The following is a 24,860-nucleotide window of genomic DNA, read 5'->3' as shown; positions in this document are numbered from 1 at the left end:
TATTTAATGAAACAATGCAGCATGGGACATGGAAAACAAACGTGAGAAAAATCAAGTGGAAAAAAAAAAAAGAACAAAGCTGCAAATAATTACAGAGAAAATAGCAAATAACAAAGAAAAAAGGGAACATAAACTATACCGGGGTAAGGGGTATACTAATAAGAAAAAGAAACAGAACAACCAAAAGGGCAAATACACAATAGAAGACAACTTTCCTGAAATCAGGGAAGGCTTGAATTTGAAAGTGGTAAGGGCACACTATGACTCAGAAAAAAACTGATGTAGAGCAATCAACAAGATACATCTTGGCAGGATATAGTGGCTCATGCCTGTAATCCCAGCACCTTGTAAGGCCAAGGTGGGAGGATCGCTTGAGCCCAGGAGTTTGAGACCAACCTGGAAAATATGGCAAAACCCCATCTCTTTCAAAAATAATTTAAAAAACTAAGCCAGGTGTGTGGTCTCACGCCGTAATCCCAGCACTTTGGGAGGCCGAGGCAGGCAGATCACCTGAGGTCAGCAGTTCCAGACCAGCCTGGCTTACATGGTGAAACCCTGTCTCTCTACAAAAAATACAAAAATTAGCTGAGTTTGTTGGCACATGCCTGTAATCCTGGCAACTTGGGAGACTGAGGCAGAAGAATCGCTTTAACCCAGGAGGCAGAGGTTGCAGTGAGCCAAGATTGCCCCATTGCACTCCAGCTTGGGCAACAGAGTGAGACTTTGTCTCAAACAACAACAACAAACAAAAAACTTAGCCAGGTGTGATAGTGTGCACCCGTGGTCCCAGCTACTTAGGAAGCTAGGGTGGGAAGATCACTTGAGCCCAGGAGGTCAAGGCTACAGTGAACCATGATCGTGCCACTGCACTGTAGCCTGGGTGACAGTGCAAGACCCCCTCAAAAAACAAAAACACAAAAAACCAGGACACACCTTGATAAAGCATCTTATGGTCATCTAGATGAGGGTCCCCACCGCTGGACTGCAGACCCCAGAATCGGTCCATCGCCTGTCAGGAACCAGGCCACACAGCAGGAGGTGAGTGGCACTCCAGGGAGCATTACCATTTGAGCACCACCTCCTCTCAGATCAACAGCAGCATTTGAGTCTCACAGGAGCGCAAACCCTATGGTAAACCTATCCCTCCCTATGGTATGCGAGGGATCTAGATTGCACACTCCTTAACTAATGCCTGATGATCTGATATAGAACAGTTTTGTCCTGAAACCATCTCCCCCGGCACCCCATCCGTGGAAAAATTGTCTTTCATGAAACTGGCCTTGGTGCGAAAAAGGTTGGAGACTGCTGATCTAGACAACCTTCTCCTGACACAAATCAATTCACCTAAGGGGGGAATCTTAAAATTGGTCTGCCTTCAAACTTCTCTAAAACAATATTTAGGCCAGGCACGGTGGCTCACGCCTGTAATCCCAACACTTTGGGAGGCCGAGGAGGGCAGATCACCTGAGGTCGGGAGTTTGAGACCAGCCTAGCTAACATGGTGAAATTCCATCTCTTCTAAAAATATAAAATTAGCTGGGTGTGGTGGCATGTGCCTGTAATCCCAGCTACTCAGGAGGCTGAAGCGGAGAATCACTTGAACTCGGGAGGTGGAGATTGCAGTGAGCCAAGATTGTACCACTGCACTCATTCCAGCCTGGGCGACAGAGTGAGACTCCATCTCCAAAAAATAAAAAACAAACAAAAAATATTTAATATCAGGTCTGTGTACAAAATCACTAGGGAAAAAGTATTAAATACCTATTTTATATCTAGCCACTGTCATTCAAATATAAGGGCAACAGAAAAATATTTTCCAATATGCAAAGGGATAGTTTCCATGGGAATATAGTTTCCATGAACTATTCTTAAAAATAATAAAGTCCAAGAGTTTAATAAAGACACTGGAACAGGTAATAGGATTGGCTGAATCCTATTTAAATGTAGGATTAAGGGCTGGACGCCATGGCTCACGCCTGTAATCCCAGCACTTCAGGAGGCCGAGGCGGGTGGATCACATGATCTCAGGAATTTGAGACCATCCTGGCCAACATGGCAAAACCCCGTCTCTACCAAAAATACAAAAATTAGCTGGATGTGGTGACATATGTCTGTAATCCCAGCTACTCGGGAGGCTGAGGTGTGTGAATCGCTTGAACCCAGGAGGCAAAGGTTGCAGTGAGCCGAGATCACACCACTGTACTCCAGCCTGGGCAAGAGTGTGAGACTCTATCTCAAAAAAAAAAAAAAAAAAGAAAAGTAAATAAATAAAACCTTAAAAATTATGTAACAAACATAAACACACCAAAAAATTTTAAACTATAGCAGAAGGTTAAAAAAAGCATTCATTTAAAACAGAAAGCATAATATGAAATAATGATAGATAAGATTGTATCTGTCATTTTCAGTAAATGAAAGCGGGTTAAATTCACCTATTAGGAAACAATGATACCAAATCTAATAGCAAAACTCAATCCTAGACTACACTGAGGAAAAGCATCTAAAATCAAGTGATTTAGAAAGCTTGAAGGAAAAGGAATGGGAAAACTCAAAAGGTAGCAAGCAAACAGAAAGAGTAGGATTCACAATATTAAACCAGGTTAACTGCAAGGTAAAATAACCGAAATTTGTTCAGGCACAGTGGCTCACACCTGTAATCCCAGCACTTTGGGAGGCCGAGGTGGGAGGATCATGAGGCCAGGAGTTCGAGACCAGCCTGGCCAACATGGTGAAACCCCGTCTCTACCAAAAATACAAAAATTAGCCGGGTGTGGTGACGCATGCCTGTAATCCCAGCTACTTGGGAGGCTGAGGCAGGAGAATAGCTTGAACCCAGGAGGCAGAGGTTGCAGTGAGCCAAGATCGCACCACTGCACTCCAGCCTAGGCCACAGAGCAAGACTCTGTCTCAACAACAACAAAAAAAACCCCTGAAATTTAAGCAGGGTACAACTAAAATAAAAACCTAACTTGAATTTTTATGTACCAAATAGTTAAGTACAGAAAAAAAAAAAACTTGCAGAACCAAAAAAGGGGAAATAAAGAAAAAATAAACACAATATAGTAATAGATTTCAATTCACCGATTTCAGCCCAAGACAGATCGTGGACAAATACATTTAACTTTATCCCCTGAAAACAGAATGCATCTTCTTTTCAAATGCCCATAAAATTCATGAAAACAACTACATATTAAACCACAAAGAAAACATCAAAAAATACAAGTACTACAAAACATTCTCTGATTACAATGTAATAAAACTAAATATGAACAAAAATAAAAAATTTAAAACCCAGTCACCTATACAATAGAAAAAATCTCAACACATATTAGATAAAAAATGAAACCAAAACTGAAATCACAGAATATCAAGCTATAACATAAAAATAATGCAGATGAGAATCTGCAGCATGCGACTAACACGATGCAAAGAGGATAATTAATAGCCTTGAATTTTTGAAAGAATAAAAAGAAACCAAGTTGTCAACTCAGGAAATTCACAACAGCAGCAGCAAACAACACTAAAGCAAAGTACCAAGCAAGCAGAACTTAGAATACAGAAAAACAACATGGACTAACCAGATGAAGAAAAAAAATAATAGAACCAAAAGATATTAAAGTACAAGATATTATTTTCCTTAATTCTATGTAGAACTCTTATGAAATCAATGATTACACAGAAGATCATAAATACATCCAAAGTGACCTGAGGAGTATCAGAAAATCAAACCAGGCCAGGAGCAGTGGCTCACACCTGTAACCCCAGCACTTTGGGGGCCGAGGCGGGCGGATCACCTGAGGTTAGGAGTTTCAGACCAGCCTGGCCAATGTGGTGAAACCTCGTCTCTACTGAAAATACAAAAATTAGCCAGTTGTGGTGGCAGGCACCTGTAAATCCCAGCTATTCTGGGGGCTGAGGCAGCAGAATCACTTGAACCCAGGTGGCGGAGGTTGCAGTGAGTTGAGATTGCACCACTACAGTCCAGCCTGGGCAACAGAGCAGAAGACTCTGTCTCAAAAAAAAAAAGAAAGAAAGAAAGAAAAGAAAAAACCAAACCGATACACCAAATGAAGAATGTTGTCTGAGAACTGGTCTACTGTCAAAATATATGAATGAATGAAATAATGAATAACTGAATTAGATAAAACATTATGGTCAGATATCTCACAGGTGCCATATACTAATGCATTAAGAGACAAGTAACTCCAATCTAATTTAAATTGATCCATGTCACAAAGAGAAATGGAAAGCTTCCACTAAAAAATGAGAACACTGTGATACAGATAGTAAAACCAGAAAAGGATAGTACAGAAAAAAAAAAAGACAAACCAATTTACTATTTAACTGATTCCAAAATCCTGAACAAAAAGATTAGCAAATACAATCCAGCAATACATTAACAGAACAGTCTATCATAACCAAGTGGGATCCATTGCTGGACCAAAAGGATGATTCAATATTAGGAAATCCAATCTAATGTGATCCAGTAACTCAAGTCACCATATTAACGGTTCAAAAACTAGAATTAGCCATTCCATAAGCACCTTAAAAAAGAAAACTTCAAACTTCTAAAGGACATATCAGAATTTGGTATAAAATAAAAATGATATTTCAAATCGGTAGGCTATAAATAGATTTCCATAATATAAAAAGAGCTCTTACAAACCTGTGAGAGGAACACCAACAAATGATCACAAAAATCTGGTAAAACATTTTTGGGCCAGGAGTGGTGGCTCACGCCTGTAATTCCAGCACTTTGAGAGGCCAAGGTGGGTGGATCACCTGAGGTCAGGAGTTCAAGACCATCCTGGGCAACATGGCAAAACCCTATCTCTATTTTTTTTTTTTCTTTTGTGATGAAGTCTTGCTCTTGTTCTGCAGGCTGGAGTGCAATGGTGCCATCTCGGCTCACTGCAACCTCCGCCTCCTGAGTTCAAGCAATTCTCCTGCCTCAGCCTCCCAAGTAGCTGGGATTACAGGCACCTGCCACCACGCCTGGCTAATTTTTGTAATTTTAGTAGAGACAGGGTTTCACGATGTTGGCCAGGCTGGTCTCAAACTCCTGATCTCAGGTGATCCACCTGCCTCAGCCTCCCAAAGTGTTGGGATTACAGGTGTGAGCCACCACACCCGGCCATCCCATCTCTATTAAAAATACAAAAATTACCTGGGCGTGGTGGCACGCGCCTGTAATCCCAGCTACTTGGGAGGCTGAGGCAGGAGAATTGTTTGAACCTGGGAGGTGGAGGTTGCAGTGAACCGAGATGGCGCCATTGCACTCCAGCCTGGGTGACAGAGCAAGACTCCATCTCAAAAAAAAAAAAAAAATCATTTTTGGCTACTGGTGTTAATTAGGGTAGGAGGAAATAAGCACTCGGAGGAAATAGGCACTTTTTGTTTCCTGGTGACATAAGTTTATTATTACTTCATCTTTTTTGGAGGCAATCTGGAAACATCTATCAAATTTCAAAGGCACTGGAATCCACCAATTCCACTTCAGTTACCTTACAGGTATATTCACACAGATGTACCTATCAGGATATTTCCAATATTCTTTTTTTTTTTTTTTTTGACACGGAGTTTTGTTCTTGTTGCCAAGGCTGGAGTGCAATGGCATGATCTCGGCTCACCACAACCTCCGCCTCCCAGGTTCAAGCGATTCTCCTGCCTCAGCCTCCTGAGTAGCTGGGATTACAGGCATGCATCACCACACCCAGCTAATTTTGTAGTTTTAGTAGAGATGGGGTTTCCCCATGTTGGCCAGGCTGGTCTCGAACTCCTGACCTCAGGTGATCCACTCACCTCGGCCTCCCTAAGTGCTGGGATTACAGGTGTGAGCCACTGAGCCAGGCCAATCTTCTTAAACATATGCATATACTATTCTTTCAAATACAAAAATTAATTTTAAAAAAGAATGTTTTTACACATTTGAAAACAAGTAAGAGCATTATTGGATTGTTTGTAACACAAAGGATAAATGATTGAGGGGATGGATACTCTATCATTCCATGATGTGATTATTACACATTGCATGCCTGTATCAAAATATCTAACCTACTATGTATCCACAAAAAAAAGCTTAAAAAATAATTTAAAAAAATGAAAAAAACAATGTTTTCTACAACATGGTAAAAGGCAAAGAAACTTACAAAGTTAGAAGACAAACATTTTACATGAACAGGCTGAACACAGATGACACTGTTTCTCTTTTGAATGTAGTAAAAATTAAAAGTAAATTAAATATTAAAATAAAATTTAAAGCTTGGTAACTATAACAATATATTTTGTAATAAATATTCTTGATGTTGAAACATGAGCTTTATTCCTACATAATTGGATGTAATTAGCCAGAGCACATTCTGCAGCCTATGATTTTGCCTCTTGGAATAAACTGAACAACGTGGTCTAATCAGGTTAATTCATAGACTTATCATCTTTGTCAGTGCATCTGCCAGGCATCAACAAAATATGAAACAACATGGAAAAGATAAACATAGAACAGAAAAAGCTGTTATAGTTAGTATACTTAGAATCAAAACTGTCTTATGCTCTGTGTGATCAAAATGAACAAAAAAAAAATCAAAGACTTTTCTAACAGCAATTATTTTACTTTAGATTTGATAATGTGTCTTTAACCCTTTTTTCTTGGTAATGGCAGCCTTTAAGAAAAAAAAGTTTTTTTAATTTTTTAGGGATGGGGTCTCACTCTGTGGGCCAGGCTGGAGTGCAAAGACACACTTTCACTGTAGCCTCAAACTCCTGGGCTCAAGCAATCCTCCCATCTCAGCCTCCTGAGTAGCTGGGACCACAGCCATGCACCACCATGACTGGCTAATTTTTTTAAATTTTTTATATTTTAGAGATTGGGTCTCACTTTGTTGCTCAGGCTGATCTCATACTTCTGGCCTCAAGCGATCCAAATGCCTTGTTCTCCCAAAGTGCTGGGATTATAGGTATAAGCCACCACACCCAGCCAAGAAAATACTTCTAAATAGAGATATAAACTTGAATAAAGGATCAAAGTAGTCAGATTATGGCAATTTTAAGTATTCACAAAGTAAATTGTACACCTAAATTACATGTACAAAAGATTTTATATCTTACTTCCGACTGCCTTAAAGAGGAAGAAAAGAGAAGTTACCTGAAGTTGATGGACAAATCCAGCATTAGGATTAATACAAAATCTTCTTTCTTGAACATAAGCAAAAGCATCTCTGAAAACAGAAAAAGAGTATTAATGTGATAGCATTATTTAATGAATTAATCATAATCATACAACTTAGCAATAGAGAGGGGTAATGAGTTGTAATGGAAAAAGCATGATGAGATTAAATATCACAATTCCTTTTCTCACCAGCTATACGCTTACGGCAGCTTGCTCAACTTCTCTAAGCTCTATTTTGTCCATTGGTAAAATGAAGAGTCTAATAACACCTACCTTGGAGAACTACTATGAATAGGAGGTAAGTGTAAAGTGGCCAGGTGCAGTGGCTCCTGCCTGTAACCCCAATCCTTTGAGAGGCCAACACAGGAGGACTGCTTGAAGCCAGGACTTTGAGACCAGCCTGGGCAATGTAGTCAGACCCCATCTCTACAAAAAACTTAAAAATTAGCCAGGCACAGTGATGTGGTATAGTCCCAGCTTCTTGAGAGGCTGAGGTGGGAGGATTACTTGAGCCCTCAAGTCTGAGACTACAGTGAGCTATGATTGTGCCACTACACTCCAGCCTGAGAAACAGAGGAAGACCCTGTCTCTAAAATAAATACATAAAATGTAAGCATTTTGTGCATATAGTACAAGTTCAAGCTCAAAATACTATCACTGGTTAAAGAGGTTTATTTACTTTTGTTGTTATGAGGCTTAAAGTGCCTATAACAGTACTGAGCTCATAGCAGAGACCCAATAAATACAAGTTATTTCCAACATTAATGTTCTGACAAAATTCCAAATAATAAAAACAATATATAAAACATAAAGTCCATCAATACATGTTTAATCTTTTTTCAATTAAATATTTGTATTCCGGCTGGGTGCAGTGGCTCACCCCTGTAATACCAGCACATTGGGAGGCCGAGGCAGGTGGATCACAAGGTCAAGAAATCGAGACCATCCTGGCCAACATGGTGAAACCCCATCTCTAATAAAAATACAAAAATTAGCCAGGCGTGGTGGTGTGCACCTGTAGTCTCAGCTACTAGGGAGGCTGAGGCAGGAGAATTGCTTGAATCTGGGAGGCGGGGGTTGCAGTGAGCTGAGATCGCGCCACTGCACTCCAGCCTGCCAATAGAGCGAGACGCCGTCTCAAAAATAAATAAATAAATAAATATTTGTATTCAAATAATATTCCTTTAAGAATAGATATTTTTAAGCAAAGTTTTCCATTCTAATTTAAATATAAAAGGGGACTGAAATAGAAAGATGTGTCAATGATTACTATAAGATTTCTAATTTGTAGAACAAGAAAAGCTGAGAAAGGAAATACTGTACACTGGCCAGGCTTTTGCTTTGTCTTGGGGCAAGAAGCTCATTACCACCCCCTATCTTTTAAAAAAATCTATACAGAATGCTTGGAAAAGATGATTTTTGATAAGAAAGACTACTCTGAATTGTAAACAGATGCTGCAAACAATTCCTAGGTAATTTTTCATCCAACTATTGTTAAAGGAGAACATGATAAATTAGCCCTTTAAATAAGGCAAGCACTAACATTTGTGGTCACGAGTTTTTATACTCATACCAACCAATTCCCTTGTGGTAGGTAAGTAGTTTTCCATAGGATTTCCATATTAGCCTATGCATATCTATACAAGTAGATAAATTAGGTTAAGACTAATCATGGAATAAGGGCCTGCCTAATCAAACATGACTACATGAAAAATAATCAGGGGAATAAGAACTTCAAACTTCCAAACCATTCCCATTAAGTTTCATTTTAATGAGAATTTAAACTGTGGCTAGGTTTTAGGGTATTTTCTTACCTGTACTTCATTCCAAATGTTTCCATAATGTATGCAATAACAAAGGCTGCACTGAAGAGGGGAAAATAATTTTAAAAACAACCAGAAAATACAACCCATTAATTAAATGTTATAGAAAGAAAGATTATTTCTAACTTCATACCTTCTGGAGATCCCTGCATTTCCATGCACAAGAACTTTTCCTGAAAAACATGAATTCGTTATTTTAATAGAAAAACACCTGAGCCAGTAGCTGAAATATATTGAAACCACAGTAAAGTAACTCCTTATATACTATAATCACTTGGATATTTTCAAATCTTTACAATTTGTTATTATCAACTGTGTAGAGAATATAGCAGACTCTTATTAAAGAAACTGAAAGCTCACAGAGAATTTGAAAACAGTCTACAGGGATACTCCAGAAAGCCTATCCAAATGAAACAAGTAATTGGGAAAATACAAATTTGGGAGTAAGCTACTACATATAATTGTAACTTCCATATCCTGCATTTAAGACAAATACCAACTAAAAAATTAACAAATAATCAAAATATAAACATTAGTTAAGGAAAAGAAATGTTATTTACCTCCCATTTGTAAGCTCCCATCAATAAATTCCTTAGTCTGGAGGCAAAAGACATGTGGATTAATGTAAGCGTAAAATAAATGCATATAATGAAACAAAATGAAACCTATTGAAAACAATTTCGTAATTTATATGTATAAAAATTATTTTGATTCACAAATTTCCAAAATGCTATAAATAGAACTATAACAAGTCCAAAAAAATTAAAGAAGCCAAAATTTAATTTGGGTCTAATACATTCACAATATGATTCCTCAAATTTCTGGAGATCATAAAAAAATTTTCTACAAATAATTCATTTCTTTTAAAAACACAATCACATAATTTTCAGTCATAGCAAAGTAAAAGTAGTAAGCTTTACAAGCACAATTAAAGGGGCTGGGCACGGTGGCTCACGCCTGTAATCCCAGCACTTTGGGAGGCTGAGGCAGGCAGATCACCTGAGGTCGGGAATTTGAGACCAGCCTGATCAACATGGAGAAACCCCGTCTCTACTAAAAATACAAAATTAGCTGGGCATGGCGGCTCATGCCTGTAATCCCAGCCACTTGGGAGGCTGAGGCAGAAAAATCACTTGAACCCGGGAGGCAGAGGTTGTGGTGAGCCAAGATTGCGCCATTGCACTCCAGCCTGGGCAACAAGAGTAAAACTCTTGTCTCAAAAAAAAAAAAAAAAAAAAAAAAAAAAAAAAAAGCACAACTAAGAAGTCAAATCATAAATAAAATTTAAATGATATGCACAACTAAGAAGTCAAATCATAAATAAAATTTAAATGATATTTAAAAAATACTGGTACCTACCATAGGGAAAAAACGTATTATATTTTCAACTGGATTATCTGCAATATCCAGGACTAAATATCTGAAAATAGAGTATTTTGTGATAAGCACACTTTAAGTAAAACACTTAAAGTACTTTTAAAAAATAACTCATTATTTCTTGGTAACCATGGCAAGAATGCAAAACAACTTTCAAAGTATCATATTCCCAAGAACTGTGTGGTAGATTTTACATTGCATGAAGGCATTAAAACCTGAAACACCATGTTAACATCTCTGATATTTAAGTATTTAAAAAATCCATCAGGCTGGGCACAATGGCTCATGCCTATAATCCCAGCATTTTGGGAGGCCAAGGTGGGAGGATCACTTCAACCCAGGGATTCGAGACCAGCCTGAGCAACAGAGGGAGACTCCATCTCTACAGAATATTAAAAAATTAGCTGGGTGTGGTGGTGTGCACCTATAGTCCCAGCTACTAAGGGGGCTGAGGTAGAACTGTGTGAGCCTGGAAGTCAAGGATATAGTAAGCTGTGATTGGGCCATTGCACTCCAGCCTGGGTAACAGAGCAAGATTCTTATCTCGAAAATAAATACATATTTTATTTGCATATAATGAACCATCTGGTTAAAATAGAAAAATCACAAGCAGGAAGATACATTCCTCTAGATTAGAGTGGACCTAAAGGCAAAAGTACCTGTAATCGTTATGTTATTCTTTTATTTCTACCAATTTCTCTAAGACCAGAAGATTGTTCTTTAAGTGGTCCTGTGACCCCTGCTCATGAACCTACAGAGGACATTTCAGAGGAAGTCCAAAGTCTAAGAGAAGGAACAAATAAAAACGGAAGGTATGGTCTATGGAACCATGAGTGAAACATTCACTGTTCGAACTCATCTTTAGTAAAGGGGAAAACAAAAACAAAAACAAACAAACAAAAAAAACTAGCTGAGAGAGCACCTGTACTGAATTTTACACTTTACAAAATACTTAAAAGTAAGGCATTTTAAATATGTTAGCTTATTTTATTTTGTAAAAAACTTCCATTTCTAAGCATTTCTAAGACCACTGTTTATTAACACAACTATAGGCAATTAGCTAAGTTATTAGTTTTAAGAACAATTTTGCACTAAAAAATACAGTTTTTCAATGATCATTTAGGTGGTAACAACTTCAAAGAATTCAGGACTTTAATACAGAGAAGCTGAGGCTGAGCATGGTGGCTCATGCTTGTAATCCCAGCACTTGGGGAGGCCGAGGCAGGTGGATTGCCTGAGGTCAGGAGTTCAAGACCATCCTGGCCAACATGGTGAAACCCCATCTCTACTAAAAATATAAAAATTAGCCAGGCATGGTGGCGCACACCTGTAATCCCAGCTACTCAGGAGGCTGAGGCAGGAGAATCACTTAAACCAGGGAGGCAGAGGTTGCAGTGGGCCAAAATTGTGCCACTGCACTCCAGCCTGGGTGAAAGAACAAGACTCTGTTTCAAAAAAAAAACAAAAACAAAAAACAAAAAACAAAAAACACAGAAGCTGAACCTCAGGATCTGAGGAAAATCCAATATTTAACCTACAAGGATTTCGACAATGACTGTATCCTGAAGTGACTGGGTATTCCAGTTACATAAAATAATGCTTCAGGGGAAAAAATGTTAACTCAGAATGAAATTAAATATTTTAACGCATAACATTTTCAGTGTCAAGCACTGCTAGTAGAACTATCAATCTCTAAGAAGCTAGTATTGTAAAAGTTTAAGGAGAAATGGTTCTTCCATTAGGATAACCTGCACAAACAACATTATAATTTAAAACAAAAAGTCTGTACACATTAGAAATGAATAGTATGATTTTTTGGCTTTTTTGTTTTTTCTTAAGATTAGTTTCACCTTATATAGTTTGATATTTTAAAATACAACATTCTCATTTTCTTTAATAATTCTATGCATATATACATAAATACACATACACAACAGAGAACGATTTAAAAGGAAATATTCCAAATGTTAACAAAAGTGTTTTCTCTAAATTGTGGAACTGTAGATGATTTAAATATTTTTCTTGGTGTCATTCTATACCTTCCAAAGTACTTATAAAGAATAAGTGTTTCATGGCCAGGTGTGGTGGCTCATGCCTGTAACCCCAGAACTTTGGGAGGCTGAGGTGGGTAGATCGCTTAAGCTCAGGAGTTCAAGAACAGTCTGGGCAACACAGCAAAACCCCATCTCTACAAAAAAATAAAAAAAATTAGCCCGGTCCGGTGGTGCACCTGTGGTCCCAGCTACTTGGAAGGCTGAGGCAGGAAGATTGCTTGAGCCTGGGAGGTCAAGGCTACAATGAACAGAGATCATGCCAATGCAATCCAGGCTGGGCAGCAGAGAAAGATCCTGTCTTTAAAAAAAAAAGTATTTCTTTCATAATTATAAAAAATTCAGGCCGGGCACAGTGGCTCACGCCTGTAATCCCAGCACTGTGGGAGGCCAAGGCAGGCGGATCACGAGGTCAATAGTTTGAGACCAGCCTGACCAACATGGTGAAACCCCGTCTCTACTAAAAATACAAAAATTAGCCAGGCGTGGTGGCACATGCCTGTAATCTCTGCTACTCAGGAGGCTGAGGCAGAAGAATTGCCTGAACTTGGGAGGCAGAGGTTGCAGTGAGCCCTGCATTCTAGCCTGGATGACAGAGCGAGACTCTGTCTCAAAAAAAAAAAAAAAAAAAAAATTCAGTGTTTTGGGATATTCCTTTTTAATAACTAGTTTTAATAAACTAAATATGGTGTAAAAAAAAACACTACAAAAGTAAAGAGTCAGCCCTCCATATCCAAGAATTTCATACCTGTGGATTCAACCGACAACGATCAAAAACATTAACAAAAAATAAGGTAAAATACAACACTAAAAATAATAAAAATAAAATCCAATACTATTCACACAGCACTTACACTGTACTAAGTATTAGAAGTAATCTAGAGATGACTTAATGTATATGAGAGAATGTGCACAGGTTATATGCAAGTATTACACCAGTTTATATAAGGGACTTGAGCATCTGAGGATTTTGTTATTCATGGGGGTTCCTGGAGCCAATCCCCCACGGATACCAAGGGTACCATGAAAAATATGTCCCTCGGCTAAGCGTAGTGGCTCACGCCTGTAAATCCCAGTGCTTTGGGAGGCTGAGGCGGGCAGATCACGAGGTCAGGAGTTCGAGACCAGCCTGGCCAACATGGTGAAACCCCATCTGTACTAAAAATACAAAAATTAGGCCGGGTGCAGTGGCTCACACCTGTAATCCCAGTGCTTTGGGAGGCTGAGGCAGGTGGATCAAGAGGTCAGGAGTTCAAGATCAGCCTGGCCAAGATGCTGAAACCCCGTCTCTACTAAAAATACAAAAAAAATTATCTGGGAGTGGTGGTGGGCGCCTGTAATCTCAGCTACTTAGAAGGCTGATGCAGAGAATTGCTTAAACCTGGGAGGCGGAGGATGCAGTGAGCCGAGATCACGCCACCGCACTCCAGCCTGGGCAACAGAGCAAAACTCTGTCCAAAAAAAAAAAAAAAAAAAATTAGCTGCGTGTGGTGGCACATGCCTGTAATCCCAGCTACTCAGGAGGCTGAGGCAGGAGAATCGCTTGAACCCAGGAGGCAGAGGTTGCAGTGAGCCAAGATCACACCACCGCACTCCAGCCTGCATGACAGAGTGAGACTCCATCTCAAAAAAAACAAAAAACAAAAAAAAAAAACAACACAAAATAAAAACGAAAGAAAAATACGTCCCTCTACCATCACAGGACCTGAATTTTCCTTCTTAGAAGCAATCACTATGAAGTTTCTAGCCTGTTGGTCCAGAAATTTTCTATGCATATATTAAGAATAAATATACGGAATGTAGTATATATATTATTTACTCAACACACTGCAAATATATACATTGTTCCACACCCTGCTTTATTCATGTAATGCATTATCTTGGAGATCATCCCAAATCCAAACACATACGTATATTTCATTCTTTTTCATGGTTACATAGTATTCTATTATATGTTCACACAATGTATTTTAGAGTATGTATCTTGTATTTACAGATATTTATAGATTGGTTTCATTGTAAAAATAAAGCAGAGCATTACTTTTTTTTTTTATTTTTGAGACAGAGTCTTGCTCTGTCGCCAGGCTGGAGTGCAGTGGGGCAATCTTGGCTCACTGAAACCTCTGCCTCCCAGGTTCAAGTGATTCCCCTGCCTCAGCCTCCTGAGTAGCTGGGACTACAGGCATGTGCCACCACGCCCAGATAATTTTTGTATTTTCAGTAGAGACGGGGTCTCACTGTGTTGGCCAGGACAGTCTCTATCTCGACCTCGTGATCCACCCTCCTCAGCCTCCCAAAGTACTGGGATTATAGGTGTAAGCCACAGTGCTGTTTTTTGTTTTTTTGTTTTTGTTTTTGTTTTTTGAGACGGTGTCTTGCTCTGTCACCCAGGCTGGAGTGCAGTGGTGTGATCTCGGCTCACTGTAACCTCTGCCTTCCGGGTTCAAGCAATTCTCCTGCCTCAGTCTCCTGAGCTGCTGGGATTACAGGAATGTGCCACCACGCTCATGTAATTTTTGTTTTAGTAGAGATGGGGTTTTGCCATGTTGGCCAGGCTGGTCTCGAACTCCTGACCTCAGGTGATCTGCCCACTTCGGCCTCCCAAAATGCTGGGATTACAGGCGTGAGCCACTGTGCTGGCCTAAACTATTTTTAACATATATACTTTTACACAGATATTTAAGGAAGAAGCTGCCTCCCAGGATAGGAGCAAGGTGGCTTGGGTTAAGAGAAAAAGTAGAGTTACTTTCATTATATATGTTTACATATCCTTTCACTTTTGTACCATGTGTAATATAGTCTATTTTAAAAATGAAGTTAAAATAAAGAACATTAAAAACCATTACATGCTCAACTGAACTTACAAGATAAATAAGAACATCAAATGAGATACCATTTTTACTCCATTAGACTTTGAGAAATTAAAAATGTTTCATAATTCCATCTTGGAGAGATACTAAGGGAAGAGTCACTCTCACATACTTGATAGTGGGAATGTAAACTGATACAATGCACTGGAAAACAATCTGCAACATCTATCAAAATTTAAAATGTTCATACTCTTATATCCAGCAATTCTGCAAATTTGCCCTATCAATATGCTCACATATAAATTGAGTAATATGTACAATGATAGTCACTATATGCTATACATATTAGTATAAGGCCAGAAACAATGTAAATATCTAACAGACTAATTAAATAAATTTTAGTATAGCCATACAATGGATTACAATGAACTTAAGAATAAGCAGTTTGATATACATACCGATATAAACCGATCTCCAAAAAATATAAAGTAAAAAAGAAAGCCAATGTAAAAAAACAAAAGTTTATCTATAAGACTATGCTCATAAATTTAACCTAACACTCAAAAACTACCCAATAAAGAGGTAACAGTAGATGCTGTTTCCCTAAACCTATCCCCTAGATACTCAATTCCTTTATCCCTCAAGAGATAAAATACTGTACACTAAAACCTATTTTTCAGTGTACATTATTTTTAAATTCTTTTTTATTTTTACTTTCCCAGAAACTTCTTGACAATATACACTCTTTTGAACCTTTAGAATTCTGCATTATAGGCATAATTTATTTAAGTATTTTAAGTAAAATTTATTTTAAAAAACTATGTACTTACTATATATGACCCATTTTTACAAACTAGATATATACAGAAACAACTGATGGTACAAAACCTGAAATGAAACTTCATTAAGTGTTTTACAAATCATAGCAATAATTCTTACCTAAATAACTGCTGAAAGTTTGGTTTAATAAAGTTTGCTTCAATATTTTGTCGTATGCATATTATATGGGTTATTCCATGTTTCTGTAGTATAGGTAGCTGTATAAAAAAAAAGCAGGGGGAGGACAGGGAAGATAAATATTTTAAAATATCAAACATCATCTTACTATATAACACAGATGTTTGAAAATACACAGAACCCACATCTCTGCTTAAGTCCAGGGAATTAAAGCTAATTTTATAATATACCTGAAGTGGGCAGCAAGATATTTCAATGATTCAAGATTAATACATTAATGTCCTCAAAAGGTTAACAGGGATATTTCATACCTATAATTTTAGAGCTTGATGGAACCTTTATGTAAGATGTTTGGCATAGCACCTGGGACACACAGCAAGTGTTTAATAAATGGTAGTTAATATATATTGACTGCAATCTTTATTGTTTAGAGAGAACTACTAAGACATAAAACAGTTGCATTACCAAATACTTGGGCATCACTGACCTAGTTAACAGCAGTACTGGAACCCAAATCTCTAGACAACTCCTTGCCTCTCCCAGTATACTTTAAGAGTCAGAATTAATTTACATACTTCACAGAATCTAATTAACCTTTTACCATTTAAAAATTTTCCTGAAGTTAAAAATGGCAACTTCAATGACATCTTATTATATTCAATACAGGTTGAGTATCCCTTATCTAAAATGCTGGTCCCAAGACAGGACCAGAAGTGTTTCAGATTTCAGATTTTGAAATATTTTTTGCATATACATACTGAGATATCTTGGGGATGGTATCCAAGTTTAAACACAAAATTCATTTATGTTTCACACACACCGTATATACTCTGAACGTAATTTCATACAGTCATTTGGTGCATGAAACAAAAGTTTGACAGTGACCCATTACATGGGTTCAGGTGTGGAATTCACTTGTGCTGTCATGCTGACACTCAAAAAGTTTCACTTTGGAGCATTTCAGATTTTTCAGATTAGGGATACTCAACCTGTAGTGCTTTTGGATCCATACTTAAAGCAATTTAACATGACAATTCTAGAAATTACCAGATAATAAGTTTTCATTTGCTAGTGATAAGTTTAAGTGAGTTTATAGATGTTATTTTATTACCTAGAGCATTAAGTTCCATGACAGAAAAGATTTGTATTTGTTCACTGATACATAGTATGTGTAAAATGTATAATACAATTCACTTAAGTATCAAGTATGTATAACTAGTTAAGTTGTTCAATAATTACCTGTTCAATAAATGAACTAACAAGTCACGATGGCATGAGAATCAGATAACCTTGAATTTCTTGACACATTGTTTTAAATCCTATATATTTAATTCCCATTTTCTGCATTTTAAATAGTACAAAACAGTAGCACTAATAATTCATGAGCAAAGTAAAAAAAAAATTTATATGTGTTATGAACTAAATGTTTGCATCACCTCAAATTCATATGTTGAAATCCTTACCCCCAAGATGTGATGGTGGAGTCTCTGGAAGATAATCAGTTTTAGATTGAGGTCATGAGGGTAGAAACCTCCATGACAGGATTGTACCCTTGTAAGAAGAGGCAAGAACTCGTTCTCTTGGCCGTGTGAGGATACAGCAAGAAGGGAGGGATCTGCAAGCCAGCAAGAGGGTCCTCACCAGAGCCGGACCATGACTGTGGACTTTCCAGCCTCCAGAACTCAGAGAAATAATCGTCTGTTGTTTAAGCCACCCTGTCTATGGTATTTTGTTTGAGCAGCCTGGGCTAAGACAATATAATTTGCAAGTTTTAAGTGTTAATTTCTGCAGCAAGTTTTATGTCAGCATAGACTAGAATTCAATTATCTTTGTATTTCTTGAGTATACCTTGAGTTAGGGAAAGTGAGATAAGCATTTGGTAAGATTAATAATTAACCAATGTTCTATATTGAGATTTGTGCCAATTTCCACAACAAATTCAACATTAAGTCCTTCGTTTACACTTGATGCCTATGGAGTTTTCCTATCTACTTTATGAATGTGAGAAAGTACAAGACGATGCACATAATTATGTATAAATATGCTTAAACAAGTTTTGAAGGCCCATTAGACTACTACTAAATAAAAATAAACTATCAAAATAGAGCCCTAACGTAACAGTGAATAGATTTTGTACTTTTCAGAGGCAGATCTGCAATTACTTTTGCACCAACCTAATATGAAGCAAATTATGACCTTACCTCACATTTAAAAACAGTAGAAAAACTTTACAAAAACAGTTTACTAGTTACAAAGGCCCTAAATTTGTCCCTTTTATTTAAACTGTATTTGAATTTAATAAAAAAGTATACTTAAGTAAATGTGGCCAGCATAGCCAGACTCCATCTCTACAAAAACTTTGAGAATTAAGCCAGGCATGGTGGTGTGTGCCCGTAGTCCTGGCTACTTGGGAGACTAAGGCGGGAAGACAGCTTGAGCCCAGGAGTTTGAGGTTACAGTGAGCTATGAGAGCGCGCCACTGTACTCCAGCCTGGGTAACAGAGCAAGATCCCACTCCTCTCCCACAAAATAACAACAGTAAATGAGTGTTTAAAAAGGAGTTTATCCATTTAGGTTTATCTCCATTATTATTTTTTGTTGTTGTTTTTAGATAATGGTATGAAAAGAAATATGGGCTATATTATGGTTACCTAGGGTGGGAAATAAACTGCCATAGAGGCTTTTCCTGTCTAATAAGACCATGGTGACATTTCAAGAAAAGAAGTTTTGAAGAACTAGACCTTTTTTTGTGCGTGTTTTTGTTTCGTTTTGAGACAAAGTCTCACTCCGTCAACCAGGCTGGAGTACAGTGGTGCCATGTTGGCTCACTGCAACTTCTACCTCCCAGGTTCAAGCAATTCTCGCGCCTCAGCCTCGCGAGTAGCTGGGATTACAGGTGTGTACCACCATAACCAGCTAATTTTTGTATTTTTAGTAGAGACGGGGTTTTGCCATGTTGGCCAGGCTGGTCTCGAACTCCTGGCCTCATGTAATCTGCCTGCCTCAGCCTCCCATTGAGGAGATAGATATTTAAACAAATACTTTAATTTAATGTGATAAATACTGTATGTATATTTATAAAGTACAGTGGGAATTTCAAAAATGTAAATTATCTAAAACCATCTGGAAGACTAGTACTTGGTGAATAGCAAATTATATGGACAATAACCTTGTTTACATCTGTCTTTTACAAAATAAATTACGGCTATGTCTATAGTTACCTGCCCTATCCTTTCCCTAGTACTTATTTTTACTAACTCCCTATCTTTTCAACTAAGCAAAAATCATCAAGATGACCAGGTTTACTCTTAGCCATGTCTCAACCGTCAAAAAAACCTTCCAGTTTCAAAATCAATGACCTTTTAAAACCGGTTAAATTCCTAAGAACATCAAATTAAATTATGGATATATCAAACACAATTTAAGTATACTGACTTCTGAACAGGCAAAGTATTGGGGAAAGACATCTGTGATATGTTCCACGTTGTAACTCAAAGAGAATTAGTAGCACTGAATCTTTTAGAAGTGGCAAGAACATTGCTATATTTATTAAAATGAGATCTACCTATTTTAACTGCAACTGAGTAAGTCTATTAAAGTTTGACTATGTAGAATATCTATACAGATTGAATATCCCTTATTTAAAATGCCAGGGACCAGAAATATTTCAGAGTTTGGATTTGTTTGTTTTGCCTATTTGCATTATACTTATAATTGAGCATCCCTAATCCAAAAATCCGAAATCCGAAATACTCCAGTGAGGATTTCCTTCGAGTGACATACTGGTGCTCAAAAAGTTTCAAATTTCAGAGCAGGGATACCAACCAGCTCTCTAAAGTCTGGCTGGCAAAACAGAACTAAGGTGAATGACTTTCAATTAACACACACAGTCTTACCCTTGATAAGGAAGGTTTAACTAAACATTAAAATTCCTTATTTTGGGCTTTAACTATATCTCATATTGTTCTGAAGCTATGATTAGCAATTACAGATGTCTAGTGTTTTAGAGAGTAAATAAGTTATTAAAGGTCAGTTATTTGGTAAATCTTTCAAACATACAAATTTCATGAGGAAAAAACAAAAACTCTGTGATTTGTGGTGAAACACTTGAGAACTAATGGTCTAGTAAAATAGGGAAAGAGGAAGGTACTCCAGAGTGACAATTACTGTTAACAGACAGTATTTGTGGATGCTCCCTAAAATAAAACTCTTTATTACTAAAAAACTTACCCAAGAAAAGTTGGTTAATAAAAGTCTCTCTTGATGAATCTAACAAAGTTCATACCTTGCTTTTCATAGCAGATGAATATGGGCCTAAGAACAATCCAGGTAAAATTTCCTAGAAAAAAAAAAATTTGAGGTATTTACCATCAGCAATTTAAATCTATAAGACTATATAAATAAGAGAAACCTTATTTGGCCAAATCAAAAGCAGCACAAGATACAACAAGATTGGAACCATTATCTATTTTTTTTAATCTTTTTTTTTTTTTCTTTAAAAAATAGAGACGAAGTCTCACTATGTTGCCCAGGCTGATAAGGAACTCCTGGGCTCAAGTGATCCTTCTGCCTCAGCCTCCCAAATGGCTGGAATTACAGACATGAACTCCTGTGCCCGACCTAAAACTATTATCTATAGTTAATAGAAGCAAATTATTACTGTAACATAAAAATTCCAAATTCAAATATTTGCCAGTTGACAAAATTTCAACAAGTATGTACCTTCCAGATGTTGAATTCAAATTTATTTTATGTAAATTCAATATAGAAAGCTTTCAGTCTGGATATATCATACCCTAGATACTAACAGTAACTTTATAGTTCAGTTCTATAAGTCATAATTATTTGTATATAAAACTGATTTCTCCCACCAGGCTTTTGTGGGCAGAAATTACATTTAGTCATCTTTGCATTCCTCCTAGCACCAAGTAAAATGCCTCATAGGTACTCACCTATTTTTTCAAAGTGAACTTTCATTAAGAGAGACAAGTAACAGATTTTTAGAAGTCATGGGATTCCCAGGAACAAGATACTGCTTAATCCTGGGGCAAACAGACTTGACGGTAAATGGTATGAAATGCAAAAGAAAATGAACTGCTATGAGGGTTAGCTATCGTTTAATTCATTCCAAACTGAAAGTATTCAATTTGATCTTCTAAAAGACTTAATTGTGGAAGTTGATTAAAAATCGGACACAAAATGAACAATGCTTATTTGTTGTACAGTCAACTCTCCCTAACTTATCTAGACAAACAGAGAAAGCAAACTGCTTTCAAAAGGAATACAAAGAAAGTATCCAATTTTTCATGTGAGGAAAAAGAAAGTGACTCATTGGCCAGGCACGGTGCCTCATGCCTGTAATCCCAGCACTTTGGGAGGCCGAGGTGGGTGGATCACCTGAGGTCAGGAGTGTGAGACCAGCCTGACCAACAAGGAGAAACCCTGTCTCTACTAAAAATACAAAATTAGCTGGGTGTGGTGGCGCATGCCTGTAATCCCAGCTACTCGGGAGGCTGAGGCAGGAGAATCGCTTGAACCCGGGAGGTGGACGTTGCGGTGAGCCGAGATCGTGCCATTGCACTCCAGCCTGGGCAACAAGAGTGAAACTCTGTTTCAAAAAAAAAAAAAAAAACACCAAGAGAAAGTGACTCATTAAGCACGTACACCTATTACTACGTTCCTCTTTCTAATTTCCCATCTTTTTAAGATCCAAGATTAACCTTAAATATTTAAAATAATTATTTAAAATACATAATGATGAACCTACAGATCATGAAATCAGCAGGTCTCAAATCCTATAAACTAAGGTTCTTATTATGATAATAACATGGGTTGGTTTGAACAAAGAAAAGGTTGCCATACCTGCATCTCTCGTCTCATAGGGTAGGTCCACTCCTGGGAAGGAAAACATAAGAATAAAAGTAGATAACATTTAAAAAGTCACCCAATTAAAGGCTAAAGATGTGACATACAAGTACGTAGATTTTTTAAAGTTACATTATACTTTAAGAACATTTTATTAAAATAGCAGACTTGGTTTCACAAACATCTGAAAATTGAAGTGACAAGAAACAAAGCTTAAAGCATTCTTTAAATAACTAGGCTTCCAGAATTGTTATGTTACTTCATATAATGGATGAAATTACTCATTAAACTTAAGAACAGAATAGATATTCCAGAAGATTCTCCCAAAACTGATCTTCTAAGTCAGAGATGCCAACAGATTTTTTTTGTTTCTCATGCCAACTCTAATCAACTGACAGTAGATACCTAAAACATTGTGTGGTCCAAGACAGGAAGAAGAGTGTCTGATCAACAAATAATATCTGAAATGGATAAAAGAAGAATGCTATGTCATACGTACTTGCCATCTCTGATCTAAAATGCCAAATGCTTATCAAAGAGCCTTTCCTTCATCTCACTTGGGCCTAACATTCTTGTCTAGTTCAATTATTTTAACACATATCACAAAACATAAGAGACTTCATTTTGTCTTTGGAATGCACACCAATATAAAGAAGCTGTAAAACAACACAAAATGTCAATGGTAAAAGATTAAAAATATTTTAAAAGTTAGAAAAAGAGAAAAGTATAGTGAATTGAAATGAAGAATCGAAACAGACTAAAAGGCCAGGCTCTGTGGCTCATGTCTGTAATCCCAGCACTTTGGGATGCCGAGGCAGGCAGATTGCTTGAGCTCAGGAGTTTGAGACCAGCCTGGGAAACAGGGTGAAACCCCTTCTCTACTAAAAATACAAAAAAATTCGTTGGGCATGGTGGAGCCTGCCTATAATCCCATCTACACAGGAGGCTGAGGTGGGAAGATCGCTTGAGCCTGGGAGGCAGAGGTTGCAATGAGCCGAGATCACCCCACCACTGCAGCTTGGGTGACAGACTGAGACCCCGTCTAAAAAAAACTATAGTACAGATAGTCCTCATTTGTCAGTGGGTTGACTGCATTCCAAAAGTTTCTAAGTTGGTTGCTTAAAACTCAGAATTATTACTAGTAATTAGGTTTCTGAAGTAGTCTGGAAAATATTTTTTTAACCTTTTATTTTGAAACAATTTTAGGATTATAGAAAAGTTGCAAAAATAGTACAAGGAATTCCATTTACCCTTCACCCAGATTCTCTAAGTCAGAAAAGGTTTTTTTTTTTTTTTTGAGACTGAGTCTTGCACTGTCATCCAGGTTGGAGTGCAATGGCGCGATCTCGGCTCAATGCAAGCTCCGTCTCCCGGGTTCACACCATTCTCCTGCCTCAGCCTCCCGAGTAGCTGGGACTACAGGCACCCACCACCACGCCATAATTTTTTTGTGTGCTTTTAGTAGAGACGGGGTTTCACCGTGTTAGCCAAGATGGTCTCGATCTCCTGACCTCGTGATCTGCCCGCCTCGGCCTCCCAAAGTGCTGGGATTTCGGGAGTGAGCTACTGCCCCCGGCCCAGAAAAGTATTTTTAACACAGAAGGTAGAAATGGTATACATCTATAATGAAAAGAGAGAATAATAATCCTACAATGAGAGACAGGTTTTTTTTTTAACTAAGAGAAACAGAAAACATTTTTATTTTTAATCTTGAAAACTGTTCTCAGCAATATAGTAGTAGACTATAAACCCCAAGTAATGACAGTTTAAAAAAATCAAAAAGCCGGGCGCGGTGGCTCACACCTGTAATCCCAGCACTTTGGGAGGCTGAGGCGGGTGGATCACCTGAGGTCAGGAGTTTGAGACCAGCCTGGCCAACATGGTGAAACTCCATCTCTACTAAAAATACAAAAATTAGCCAGGCATGGTGGCGGGAGCCTGTAATCCCAGCTACTTGGGAGGCTGAGGCAGGAGAATCGCTTGAACCTGGAAGTGGAGGTTGCAGTGAGCTGAGATCGTGGCATTGCACTCCAGCCTGGGCAACAACAGTGAAACTCCATCTCAAAAAAAAACAAAAACAAAAACAAAAGATTCATAGCAATCAATCAGAAGGAGGCCAGTTATCCTGAGCCAGCATAAGGAAGTCCCCTGTGTTTTAATACTATAAAGAAACTAACTTTGAAATGACCAATCCACTTTTTGTTTCATTTCTGATTTAGCTAGATTTTGCCTATAAATTCAACTTCCTCTGCTCAGTACACTGAAATGCCTTTTCTAAATCTTTTGATGACACACTGCCTGATTCATGAACCACTAATAAAAGCGAGTTAGATTTTTAAGCTAAATTTGTTGTAATTTTGTCTTTTGACACAGGGTAGGCCTATGTTTGGCTTTACTAGATACTGCCAAAAGTTTTGTAAAACCACTGTACACTCCCACCAGCAATGTATGGGACTTCTAGTTGTTCTACATCTTCACTATGGCCTTATTTTAAGTGGAAATGTACTTGTAAACATAAGACAAAGTCTATGATCTGCTCAAAGTCGAACTCAGATCAAGACCAAAAAGCTAGAACTCCCAAAGGCAACATCCTCAGTGAAAGATAAACTAGGGAAAGAAAGAAAAACAAAAACTCAACTCATCCCACAGAAGTGAGTACTCTTGTCCTTCCTAGCTTTGGCTCTGGGTAGGTATTGGTAGTGGTGGAGTAGGGTCTTCCTAACCACAATCTGGCATCCACTCAAGTTTGGGGTTAGAATTCAGTTACTTTTGTGAGGCCAAGTGAGAATTTAATGTAAGTGGTCCTGGGTAG

The 24,860-nt window shown here is 37.8% G+C and overlaps 1 protein-coding gene across 1 annotated transcript in view; it reads right to left on the bottom strand.

The window, feature by feature from the left end:
• STYX (serine/threonine/tyrosine interacting protein) overlaps positions 1-24,860 on the bottom strand; it is a 44,965-nt gene that overhangs the window by 8,021 nt on the left and 12,084 nt on the right. Inside the window, exons 2-9 of the mRNA XM_019010114.4 lie at positions 22,046-22,078; positions 20,469-20,522; positions 16,166-16,263; positions 10,348-10,408; positions 9,549-9,585; positions 9,122-9,161; positions 8,980-9,030; positions 7,142-7,214 (exon numbers count right to left, since the gene is read on the bottom strand). Of these exons, the coding sequence (XP_018865659.1) occupies positions 7,142-7,214; positions 8,980-9,030; positions 9,122-9,161; positions 9,549-9,585; positions 10,348-10,408; positions 16,166-16,263; positions 20,469-20,522; positions 22,046-22,078 (447 nt within the window). The remainder of the gene's footprint in view (positions 1-7,141; positions 7,215-8,979; positions 9,031-9,121; positions 9,162-9,548; positions 9,586-10,347; positions 10,409-16,165; positions 16,264-20,468; positions 20,523-22,045; positions 22,079-24,860) is intronic.

The sequence above is a fragment of the Gorilla gorilla genome, chromosome 15 (genome assembly GCF_029281585.2).
Source record: "Gorilla gorilla gorilla isolate KB3781 chromosome 15, NHGRI_mGorGor1-v2.1_pri, whole genome shotgun sequence".
Classification (NCBI taxonomy): Eukaryota; Metazoa; Chordata; class Mammalia; order Primates; family Hominidae; genus Gorilla; species Gorilla gorilla.
The sequence above is the reverse complement of the archived record's forward strand: the minus strand, read 5'-3'. Positions and strand labels throughout refer to the sequence as shown.